General features: G+C 39.6%; 1 protein-coding gene across 5 annotated transcripts in view; it reads right to left on the bottom strand.

The window, feature by feature from the left end:
- The window catches only part of DLG2 (discs large MAGUK scaffold protein 2), a 973962-nt gene that overhangs the window by 407073 nt on the left and 553679 nt on the right, over positions 1-13210 (bottom strand). For 3 of the 5 annotated variants that reach the window (XM_041483666.1, XM_041483664.1, XM_041483663.1), the window contains exon 1: positions 4551-4868. The exons of the other annotated variants lie outside the window; for them this stretch is intronic. In XM_041483666.1, coding sequence (XP_041339600.1) covers positions 4551-4868 — 318 coding nt within the window. Of the gene's footprint in view, positions 1-4550; positions 4869-13210 lie in introns of those variants that run through there. 5 annotated transcript variants of the gene reach the window in all.

Raw genomic sequence — 13210 nt, forward strand, 5'->3', positions numbered from 1 at the left:
AAGACTTCTCAAAGCCCTCTGTCAGTGAGAGGGACTGGATACAGGAATTGTCAGAACAATATCACTCATCTACAAAAGAATATGATAACAGCTTTTTTATTTCTGCATTTGTACATCTCTTACACAGCAGCTGCACAGATTGCTGACAATGTTTCAATGACCTCACTTCTATGAATGCAGCATGAGGATCAAGCCAAGGCAAGATGCTGAATGAAGAGCTGTCATCTAAATCCACTGATAAGAGCATACCACCCTGAGCTTTTTTCATGAAAAATTGCCCTGCTACTCCTATCAATACTTGAGCTCAAGTTATACCATCTATCTTTCAACTGCCTTAAAGATTAAAAAGAGAAGTGTAAAAGCCAATTATTGCTCTTTATTTGCTGTTTAACTGCTATTTTACTGGCACTTGAAGACACTATATTAGAGTGAAAAGCTCTCCCTTGGCTAACTGAAACAGCTTGATGTAACTTTATAGCCGGGAGGGGCTTGCCAGAAGAATGGCCAGTTGTGTGTGGGAATCTGAACTGAAAGGAGTGATCTAAGCTTTCAAAAACACAACCTATGATAAATAATTTCTTCATACAGCTGTAAAAGCCAGTCTCTCTTAGAGAAGACCTTCTGCATTAGTACTAAGGCAGAATGCCTTAAAGCAAGCTCTCACTTCATGCCACCATGCAAAGAGCTCTCAAACGAAATACTGGAATTGCAGCACTAGCCCCAAAGACCTTCAAACACAAAAGACTGTTGTTCTCAGTGGATTCTTCAGAATTTGGCTGCTTGCTGCCCTTTTAAAGTCATGCCACATCTAGAGCCTATAATTAGCTCACAATCCTCTACCAGGTAACAAAACATAACTCTTTCTAAAAAGCTTCTTTCTGAAAGTAGAAATAGTTTCTTCTAAAATAAACTGAACACAAAAAACCTTTTCTGATATTGATTGTAGAAAAATCCCCAACCAACCAAAAAAGTCATCAAAGCTGATATTGACAGTAAACTATTCAAAAATAGGTCAATATTTACACTTTTATGGAAGTTTTCAAAACAAAGCACATGTGTGCACTTTTGCAGATGACACATTCAGGATGCTATCTGCTATGAGATTATTTTCTTTCTGAACATATCATAATAGAAGGGCTGAAAATTTTATAGCAAATAATTAGCTAAATTTCAGTGGACTCCAGTATTGTCTTCTGAACTGGAAAGCAGCCAAAGATGGGAATCTACTTCCAACCTTCCCTCCCCCTCAAAAGGATAATCTTGAGCTCATGGAATCCAAAGACTCATATTAGGAAAGTGTTTAGAGGAGGACCTCCTTCATACTCACCACACAAAGTAAAATTCATACTTTGGACTTCCTAAAACAAGAACGAGCAACACAAACTCTGCAATTTCCTCTTCAATCTACTATCAGGGCAATACAGACTCCTATCCCTCTGTCCCTTCTGCACAAAGAATGCACAAAAAATTGCACATCTTCAGCTAAACATGTATTTCTAATCTATTTAATTGCTACACTGCATGTGCCAGCAATCTCGAGGTGCCTACAGGGAAAGTCCATCCAATGTTACAAACCAAATCCCATGGCAGAGTGACCCAAGGAAAACACCAGGTCACCTCCTTGCCTCTGCGAGGCCCTCTTCTACCCTCAATTTTTGTCTCAGATCTCTCACAGCATAACAGTGACGTGAAGTATGAAATCACTGATTGAATCCCAGAAATCATGTAATTCCATTATACTAATGGTGCTAGAGATGCCCAGTGCACTGCAGAGACAAAAAATATTTCCAAGCAACAGGGAGATCTAAAACTTGCCTACTAACTTACTTTTCTTTTCACTTTCCCCCATTCCTTTTTCTTTTAAATAAAGAAACAGAACTGTAAATGTGTTTGTCAAAAAGGAATGGAAGTTAAAAGCCAAATTAGGTCTTGGAATCAAATTTCCATCTAAACATGATTTCAACTCACTTTCAAAATTTGGGGTTTTTGGTATGGGTTTTATTTTTTTTTTTTTTTACTTTATTTATTTATTTTTTTTCCCCTTAATTCCAAGTTAATTTCTATTTGGATATATTCTTGTACCCACAAGTCAACATGACATTACAAGCAAACACAAACATGTAAGCCAGCAAAGCATAATTTTTAAGACAGTTGTAATATCAATAATACCAGAGTGACACTCTTTGCTCCGGCATACTAAAGAAGAAGAAACTGGCAAAAAAAAATGGAATCTTGTACTTCTCAATAAAATCAACACTTCTGTCAGGATCAGGATGCCAAAGTGCACATTAGTAACAGCTGTCAAGCACATACTCTAGGAAAGAAGGACCTGTGAATCCAGTTTGGTACAATAGTACTATCAAGAAGTAGTTTCACAAGGTGTTATGTCTTTCCTATGTCTGAAGAAAGTAAAAGTAGTCGCTCCTAAAAGAAGTCAAGTAGAAGAAAAACCTGACCAGAACTTCATGTAATAAAATAATCCACCTTGAAAGCTACCAAAGTCTTATTTATTCTCACATTTACACATTAGACGGAAATTTAAAATAAATTCTTTTTTTTTTTTTCTCTTCCTCAGGGCAGCAAATTTAACTGTTCCACTACATCACTTTATTTTAGCAAGAAGGAAAGATTTCTCCATCAACAGAGCTCTCAACAAACATCACTGACTTCCACTTGTATCCCCAAACTAGGGAGAAGTAGAAAGGCAGCCCTATGTTTTCTCATATTTTCTATGCAATATCATTGATGATTTTCTAGGTGTATGCACATACAACAAAACATGTGTGCACACACAAACAAATGTACACACACTCCTCCCTTCCTGCCTATACCTTACACAACGCTTACTTTGCACACAGAAAAGGAGATTAATATTTGAAACAAACTATCTCTCAACTCTGTGACACTGAAACCACAAGTATTTGCCCAAGTACATCAGCCCACCCCCAGACACAGTGATAAATTTATTCTAGACAGAACCCAAGAAAGACACCTTCCTAAACAGAATAAGGTAGTTGGCCTTCAGAACATACAGTAAAGCAAGTTTCCAGAACAAAGCTCTGTATTAAACATAAGTACATAAACAATTCCACATTATCTAAATGAGGATGAGATCATAAAGGTATTAAAACTACTGAAATAACTTTACAATACATCTTAGAAGGACCTTTTTGGTTTTGGGGTTTTTTTTTTCTTTTTTTAAATGCTCCTACATTTTCTCATTATAAATTCTGTACCTTTGAAAACAAGGAGGTTTTTTTTCTTCAAGCTTTTTCCAAATCAAAAAGAGCCTAAGAAAATATTTAGAACTTTTTATAATTCAGATTTGGAAAGAAGTCTAATTCAATGCTTTATATATTATTTTAACCTTGGTTTTGCTCCAACAAACAGCTGTGTAGGCTTTGTATAAGAAAGAAAATATAGAAAATATTTTCTAGTCACATGCAACATTCTGGTCACTCAAAAATATAACAGAAAAAAAGAGTTTTTTCCACTTCATATTAGATTTGAGAGAAAAAAAAAAGAAGCTTTTTTATACAACAATCACTTTTTCAGACCATAAGACAAGATAAAATACAGCTACACTATCTGGCAATCCTTTGCCTTATTGCTTTTCTGTAGAGTGCAAATATATCAAAACCATTTCCATGAAAGAATTGATGTAATCCCTAGAGCAGGTGCCCATGTTCAGTGTGGGCTGAGGCTAGTTAAACTCTAGTGTACACTTTATCACTAAGTAGAGATATATTTCAAAAACTTATTTCAGCAATATATTCTGCCTGTTTCTACTGTGAAATATTAACAAAAGCATTCTATGTTGCCATGACAGCTTTTTTGAATAAGCTGAAAGTTTTCTAAGTGAGACATGAAGTGGAGGTAGTTTTAATGCTCTTTAGCATTACCCATCCGATGAGTGTCACTGAGAATCCTATTTCACAGTGCTGGGTTTCAGTCTAGTTCTTACAGGTAATTATACACATCATAGACCCTGCTTGGTTTATATTTTAAAACACACTGCCCTGCATTTAAATAAAAATCAATAGATTTGTGAAAACTAAAGAGCTATTTCATATTTATTAAATATTTCCACTGCATTTGAAGTTCCAAAGAGGAGAAAGAGGTCACCCTTTCTCTTATCAGTAAATCTAACACCCCCTCCCTCATGTTGCCTCTTAGAATATTATTTTAACTCCATGCGATATTTGAAAACTGTTTACAGAAGCTCACAAAATCCATTACACACGGCAGCTAAACACATCAGTTCTATACACCACAATGGAATATCAAGTCTGCAGAACCTGGAGGCACAAACCACAACATTTTAACAAGAAAACCTTTCCAAGAACAGCCCACAATTTTTCACAGGCAACAGAGAAGCAATACCCAAACACAGATATGACCACCTCACACAGCTCACCCCTGCATATAAAATTTCCAGAATAAACTAAACACATCGGGACACGCCACAAAAAGTTGCCGACACCACCGAACCTCACTTTCTCTCCCCGGAGCATCCTCTAAGTCGCCTGCAGAGTGAAGAATCGGCTCACCTGCACCGGGGGGGCCCAGCCGCGGGCACAGCCGCACTCTGACCACCACTGCCCCGGGCTGCCCTGGGGCTTGGCTGGGCATTTGGGGGGGCTCTTCCGCACCGTGTCCCACAGAGGCACCAACCTGCCCCTGCCCTGGCCGCCACCCGCGGGTGCCCAGGAGGGCAGCGCCTGAGAGCCGTGCGGGAGGCCCGGCGGATGCTGGTGCCAGCGGCAGGCGCAGTGGGCATCCCTGGCGGCGGGGGGCACATTCCTGCCCCCGTCCGAGCCCTCGGCGCCCCTGCCGCAGCTGTGCTGCCGGGGAAGGTGGCCGTGCATGGCTCGCCCTGCCCGCTGGGCAGCGCGGGCTAGCGGCGGGGCATGGCGGGGCCCGGCCGCTGCCCGGCGGCCCCGTGTCAGAGCCGGGCTCCACTCGCGCAGCCACTTGACAGCATCCCCGCTGCAGGCAGAAGCAATCAATGCTCCGCGTGGCTGGGACGCACGCCTGCATCCCTTTCTGGATGACAAACCACGGGAAGGGATGAGGAGGGGGGGAAAAAAAAAATCCAACAACCAACAAAAACCACTCTTGCAATTTTCAGGAAGATTTAGTCATTTTCTAGCTGACCCTGACGCGAGTCACAGGCACCCTGCTGAAGCACATTTTGCGGGAGGCCCGGCGGATGCTGGTGCCAGCGGCAGGCGCAGTGGGCATCCCTGGCGGCGGGGGGCACATTCCTGCCCCCGTCCGAGCCCTCGGCGCCCCTGCCGCAGCTGTGCTGCCGGGGAAGGTGGCCGTGCATGGCTCGCCCTGCCCGCTGGGCAGCGCGGGCTAGCGGCGGGGCATGGCGGGGCCCGGCCGCTGCCCGGCGGCCCCGTGTCAGAGCCGGGCTCCACTCGCGCAGCCACTTGACAGCATCCCCGCTGCAGGCAGAAGCAATCAATGCTCCGCGTGGCTGGGACGCACGCCTGCATCCCTTTCTGGATGACAAACCACGGGAAGTAATGAGGAGGGGGGGAAAAAAAAAAAATCCAACAACCAACAAAAACCACTCTTGCAATTTTCAGGAAGATTTAGTCATTTTCTAGCTGACCCTGACGCGAGTCACAGGCACCCTGCTGAAGCACATTTATATGTACAAGCTTTACAGGCAAAGTACTTTCTTGTGGAAATAGCATCTAGACAAAGTACTGGAAAAGATACTCCTTTACCAATGATCCAAACAGACGCGGGAGTGTTGTTTTCCCTGCATGCCTGAAAAGACCTTGTCAACAAAATTGCATCAGAAGATGCAAATGACAAGTCCGGGAAGAATGTTATCTGCCCTAAATGCTAAAGCACAGCATGAACGACGGTATGTGCTAATGTGCACCAAACACAGCGCAGAGAGCAAGAGGCTGAATTTAAAAATAAAGCAAAAAAACCTATGCCACAAATGAACAACTCTCCAGCATCTTATATATGTAACGTGAATATTTTGTATTGTGTGTGTGTCAAGTTTCTGACTGATGTATCATTTTCTCTTCTGTTTTTCACCCCTTAAAAATTCTTTGGTGCTTGCCAATAACCTTTTGTACAGAGTTTTCTGTAAATCCCCTCTTGGGTTTTTCTTCCTAATACAATCTCTTTTCCTTAAATTATCCTGAATTCTTTCTTTGAGAGTATTTTCTTTTATTTCTTCTAACAGAAGTGACAGAAGCACAAAGTGAATAAATCTGGTCTGATTATTCCAAGCACCTTGAGATTTTTAGGGGTGCTCTCCAGCCTCAGGTACCTCAGTCCTTAGGCCTGTAAGACACTCATTGGATCACTGACTCATATGTGTATAGTTTTTTTTAGATTTTCTTTTAACTTAAGCATATTTCAGGTACATTTAACCATAGGAAATAAATTGATTTCTAAAAACAAATACAGGAATGTATAATACTTTTGGGTCTGTTGGTGTTCAACCAGGATTTCTGTGGTGTTCAACACACAGAAATTAAAAAGAATTAGTAATATATATAGTTTTACTATTAAAAAGTCTAAAAAAATTTTTTAAAAAATCTACTTTTGAACACTTCAAAGACAAAGACAACTCTATTTGATTTCAAGTGAGATCTATTAGTTTTTACAAATGCATTGATGCAAAAAAACTTGATTCAGTTATTTAATTCCTCCTACAGAGCTAACCTAAAATTCCTCAAAACTTAGACATTGCTAAAATGCATAACAATAAACCCTGGCAGTAATTCTTGAATTAAAAAAAAAAATTATGGCAGTGCTTTAACAGTGGAGAAAATATTTTGACAACACTGCATTTCAAATTGCTGCATATGAAACTCACATCAGTTTTAGCTGTATTTCCATTCAAGGTGCTTGTCCCAGTTTTACTAAATTGATGTGATAATTCAAGGTTTATTCTGAACTCCAGCGAACAGCCAAAATCATGCACCATATACTCTCACATAACAAAAAACCCAACTGCAAGAGCTCACAGAGCTTGGCATAGAATTCAGGTCACTTCATGTTTGAAAAAGAAATATTAATGCACTTCTGAATTGCAAGCATAGATGTGGAAGCCAGCACTTAAAAACCTGAGCTAAGGGAGTCTACAAGAAAAACATTGCTACATGTAAAGTAAATGTAAAGTTACATAAGCCTGAATCCATCTTCTGCAGTTTTACTCAAGCATAAGAAGTAAAGGTGTGTGAGCTGTCCAGAAAGCTCCTTTCCCCTAGTGCTCAAGGGAAATTCAACCCTGAACACCTAAAAACTTGTCTACCAGAAGGTAATTCAAATCATTACTGCACCACTTCCAGCAGGACTACCTTGATTAAAGAACTATATACACTGACATAATGTGAAGCTGTAAGTAATATTTATAAAACTGTGATGTACTTATTTATATATCATATATATATAGAAAACAGAACACTAATAAAGCCAAATTCAGTTTTTGTTTCCATCATTGTAGACCTATATTAGCAGTGTCCATCACCTTAAAACCATCAGCCTTTTGGTCACATAGCAAGCTACCTAGTTCATCCCAGATTATCCCAATGCTATTCCAGCTCCCTCAAATCTAAAAAAAAAGAAAAAAAAAAAAAAAAGAGAGAGAAAAAAAAAAGGCATTAGTAGATATTTCCAAGCTATTTGGAGGAATCTGGAAAATTGCACAAATAACCAAAAATCCAAACAAATTTTAAAAAGCTACTCAAAATAATATACAATATATATAAAAATCAGGGCAAGCAATGGCTACAATAGGACTGGGGAGTGTAAAGAATCTACACCTACCATGACCATAAATAGCCTATAGACCACCTACACACAAAATTTAGGGTAAAGTCAACTGTACCAGAGCACTAAAATGTCTACCACAAACCTGCCTTGCCCTACAATTTAAAGCAGTGGATGAACTATTAGCAACTGTAGTGCACCCCAACCAGAACAATGAAGGACTATAATGGCATCCTTTTGACTGTAACATTCATGTTAAAACAGTATATTTGAAATAGCCTCTTATCAGAATGTGAAAAAGGGTTTTTTTCCAAAAGAATCTGACATCACTGAACATAGCCTAGAAGTGCTGGGTAGGTTCAGGGTATTTCGTACTTCAAAAATTAGTGAAGAAAAGAATTCATACAAGTAAATTATTTTATAGTGTCAACACTTTTTTTAAAATGTTGTCACTGTCTATGCAAGACAAAACCCCTTGAATATAGGATGCATATGTGAAACTAGTTGCCAGACAACATGGTATGATGGGTTCAAAAGATAATGCAATTTCATCCGCTGTAATTGAACCATTGTATTAGAGAGCATGGCACGCACCCCTGGATGAACTCGGATTAACACGTGCCTCAAATCCGCGTGCCCACCTGTCACCCTAATTTGGGAGTAACCAGTGCACAACGCAAAACTGAATGTTGTACAAGACAGGACGTGAACTGTGTTTGACCCAATACTGTTGTGGAAAAACCTCACTAATTTTCTTTTTCAAATATTAAGTAGGCATGACAAAATGGAGCAAATAGATTTAGCTGATATTGTACCAGCACAAATAACTATAACTGGATTACAGCAATGTTGGACATACTCCAAAAATAAATGCTGAGAATAGTTTGCTTCAGGCAAAAATGTGCATATGGGAAAGAAAAAGTGCATATGGGAAACAAAAATTATTAATAGAGTTCTGAAAGGGAAGCTAGAATCATGGGCAAAGATGGTTTAGATGTAGTAACAGATTTTTCCCTCCAACCAAGAATGCAATGTTATGCAACCATAAAAAAAATACAGAATAAAAGGAGAGTAATAAACATGGACTGGACCAACGTATTAGAGATCCTAAATTTCTATAAATACTTTTCTTGAAGGAAAAAAATAATATGAACAATTACTAGCACAATAGCAAAACTACTGAAGTAAGTCAAAGGCAATGTCTTTGCAAGTTTTTTGTTTGGTTACTGAGATGCAATCTTGTATAGAAATAATATTCTCAGTGGTCACATGGGCTAGAAGGAATGGTTATGATTAGTCCAAGATCAGGCCAGGAGCCAAATTTATCTGGCATTAATCATTTATCATAGTGTACCCAGGAAATCTTGGAAAAATAATTTGATTTCTATAACTATTCATCTGCAAAATGAAAAAAAAAATCAAAAAACAATGCTTCATTTCATAAAACCAGAACATAAGAGGTGAAATAAAACAACTCAGCTTCTATTTCAGGCCTGTCTACTCCTCTCTTCTTCTTGGTATTCAAAGCAAGAAACATGCAGGAGTACAACATCAAAAATAAAACAGCAGAATAAGAAAAATATAATAAAAGACAGCCTTTTTAAAAATTCACCATTTAGAAAATGTCATTGGAAATCTATCAATGATTTTAAAGAGTAATATTTTGCTTACATAAAAAAAAAAAAAAAAGGTATGATCCCCATATCCTTTACACAACAGGATGGGTCTCAGTTTTGGAGGTTTTGCAGAAAAATACCAGCACAGCACTGAGACACAGCTGCCTGCACAACGTATCTATCTGTGTGATCAAGGGCATGTTCTTTTCATATTTATCAGAGGCTGGAAAAGCTTAAGGAGCTACAAACAGAAACATATCAATTTTCAGTGTTAGCTGCATGTCCTAGGGTTAACATAAGGACAATCATTTAGAAATCAAGATCCAATGAAAAAGAAAAATGACAAGCATTTGGAAGGGAACTATATCAAGAGAAGAAAACAACCCTCAGCTGGGAATATTAAGTCACAGTCAATCATGTCAAAGCTGGTGGAGAACAGCGCAGCAGGTTTACCAATTTCACATCCAAGTGCACCAAAGAGTCATAAAATTTCATGGCGTGAAATACAAGAGCATTTCCATGCCAATACAGGAACCTCCCTTACTGGACCTGCTATTTTCACGTAGAAATGTTGTGCTGGATTCAGCTGGAGTAGATGTAATTTTCTTCACAGTGCCTGGTATGGGGCTGTGTTTTGGATTTGTGCTGAACACAGGGTTGATAATTTAGAGACGTTTGTTATTGCTGAACAGGGCTTACACAGAGCCAAGGCTTTTTCTCCTCCTCCTATTGCCACAATGGCAAGGGGGCTGGGGATGCACCTATTTACAACAGGTGGTTTTTGATTTAGAAAAAGAAATTCAACTATGCCAGGTCTCCATTCAGATAGCAACGTAAGCAGAAAAGTATACCATGAATACCCAGCATATATCCATAGAATGGGTTAATCAGGAGCCTTATTACAGCTACATTGCATACAGATACATGCACAGTGTGAACTGTATAAAGGATGAGGACAATATAACCAAGCTAGAATTTTTATTCCAATGCTGGCTATCCATGTAAAAATATAAAACTGCCAATTACCTGGCTCAGACCATCTTTTTTAGGCACAGTGCCTATGACAATACCCTCTTTCTAAATGATTACTTCCTATTAGATTTGTTTTGAAAGAACTTAAATTTATGAGCAGACAGTAAGAAATTGTTTCCTCCCTGTGAAGCTATTTGTGTTGTGTTCTTAATATATCTTTGAAGAGTTTGACACAGTTCTGTCACTGTCTTGTTATGGGCCAGTTATAAGCTTCCACTGCAGAAGAATGGAAGGCAGAAGGACACGAGCACACATCACAGCAAAAAACAGAGACAAGGTTCAGAGCACATGCTACCAAGAATTCAAGTTAGTAAGCTCCCTTTTCAGCCTTTGGAAAGCAAAGACTAACACGAACTTCAGAACAAAGACAATTTGAAGGAACATAGCTGATTCAATATTAAAAGAATAGCAAAAATCAGTCTTATTTCTCTACAGTCCATAGATGGCCACTTTGAGATTTCATTTCAGATGCAAACATTGTCTAAAAATATTTCCCAAACAGAAATATGCTAGCATGTTTTTGTAAAGGAATTACATACTAGTCAATGTGCTGTGTATTTAAATGACAGGGACAGTCCCTGAAATAAGAAAGGGTGATTTGGAAGCAAGATGAATCCCTGATGGCTCTATAATGAAAATAGCTTTACCCATATACACAGTTGGTGTAAACCGTCTTCATTACTTGGAAGAGTAAAACCAAGCTGTTAGCATTATTTGGAGCCTCAATAACATGACATTTGATCTACACCAAGTGACCTCAAAGGCTGGGCCCATTGCTCTCTGCTTTGAAGCAGTTTTTAAGCTTAATGCAAGATGGACAAGGTAGAATTCTGGAGCCTGTGTTGTACAGTAGTTCAAACCAGCCACAGTTCTCAGGCCAGCAATGCACAAATAAAGGAAAGCAAGCTAATGGCTAAAATAAAGAGTTTCTCTGTATAAATGGATGTAAACATGGCCTGCTATTCATAGCTACTTAGTTTTAGGAAGAGAAGATCTAATTGTGAGGATGTTTGTTTTCTTTTTAACATAAAAATCCAGGAAAGAAACCCTTAGTTACAAAACACCTGCATTCTCCTGGAACCACTGGCTGTATGAGGAAAACAATCTGTTCTACATAACAGGACCACAAAGCACATTAGCATTCTGAAGGAAAAAGTTATTATTTATTGTCAAGTGGCAAATAACATTTAGATAATTCAAACAAATCTGGCCTCTTTCTCCTTTTTGGTAGAAATCTCAGATACTTTGCTTTTCTAATTTGGGCTGGCAAACATGATTGGAAGAAATAAGGCCAGAAGAAATTAGCAAACCAAAATTGAAGTCTTGACAACTTACAGAATCATAGAATTATTGAATTATTAGAATTTAAATGGACCTTAAAAATCATCTAGTTTCAACTCCTTTGCCATAGGCAGAGACACCTTCCACTAGAGTTTGCTCAAAGCCCCATCCAACCTGGCTTTTAACACTCCCACCACACAGCATCCACAAGTTCTCTGGGCAACCTGCCCCAGTTCCCCACAGTAAAGAATTTCTTGACTGTATCTAATCTAAATCCACCCTCCATCTTAAGGCCATTCCCTCTTGCACTATCACTACATACCTTTGTGGAAAGTCCCTCTCCATCCTTCTTGCACCACTTTAGGTCCTGGAAAGCAACTGTAAGGTCTCCCTGAAGCCTTCTCTTTTCCAGTATAAACAGCACTAATTCTCACACCCTGCATTCATAGCAGAGCTGCTCCAGCCCTGTGACTAACTCAGCAGCTGTCCTCTGCTCTTGTTCCAACATGTCCATGCTTTCTTGTGTAGGGAACACCACTCCAGGAGGGATCTGACTAGAGCACAGTGGGAGAGACAATCCCCTCCATTGCCCTATTGCCCACGTTGCTTTAGATGCAGCCCAGGACATGGTGGCTTTTAGGGCTGCGAGTCCACATTGCTGGGACATGTTGAACTTCTCATCCACCACCACTCCTAAATATTTCTCCCCAGGACTGCTCTCAGTCCCATTCTCCTCCCAGCCTGTATTGACACTTGGGATTTTCAAACCCATGTGCAGGAGCTTTCACCTGGCCTTGGTGAACTTTAAGAATTTACAGACCCACCTCTCAATCCTGTCAATGTCCTTCTAGCAGCCCTTCCCTCCAGCACGACTACCATGCCACACAGCTTGGAGGCATCAATAAACTTGCTGAGAGTGCTCTTGAATCCTCTGGCCATGTCATCAAAAAGGATAGGGCTAAAGACTGACCGCCGAGGACACCACTCATCGCTGCCCTCCACTTGGACACTGAGCCACTGACCACAACTCTGAGTGTGACCTGCCAATCAGCTCCTCATCCAGCAAGTGGTTCGTCTGCCAAACCCACATCTCTCCAGTTTAGAGACAAGGTTGTAACATACAAGGATATAGGGTAGAAGACAAGGCTGATTTCATAGAACTACAGTCTGCATTCCTAAAGGGGACGTAAGGGCAAATCAAAGAACAGTTGAGTAGTTATGTACTTAAAAGGTGTATGGCAAGGCTTTGTTTCACTTTGCATCATTTATTAAAACAAATGCCAACATTTAGCTAAACAAAGCTGCTCTTCGGTCAAATAGCTCTTGCTCTGAGAAAGATTTGCCTGACTTAGTTTCAACTTCCATCTCCTTTTTACATCCATTTATTTTTATTCTCTAATTTTACGTCAGATCATTCTTTATCCCCCTTAGTAATCATTAATTTCAAATGAACGGTTCCTAGGGTTTTTTAGTCTGTTTATTCAGTCTATTAACTCATCTTTCAGAGGCCAGCTCCATCTCATAAACAT

The sequence above is a fragment of the Pyrgilauda ruficollis genome, unplaced genomic scaffold (assembly GCF_017590135.1).
Source record: "Pyrgilauda ruficollis isolate IOZ18807 unplaced genomic scaffold, ASM1759013v1 scaffold60, whole genome shotgun sequence".
In the NCBI taxonomy this organism is placed as follows: Eukaryota; Metazoa; Chordata; class Aves; order Passeriformes; family Passeridae; genus Pyrgilauda; species Pyrgilauda ruficollis.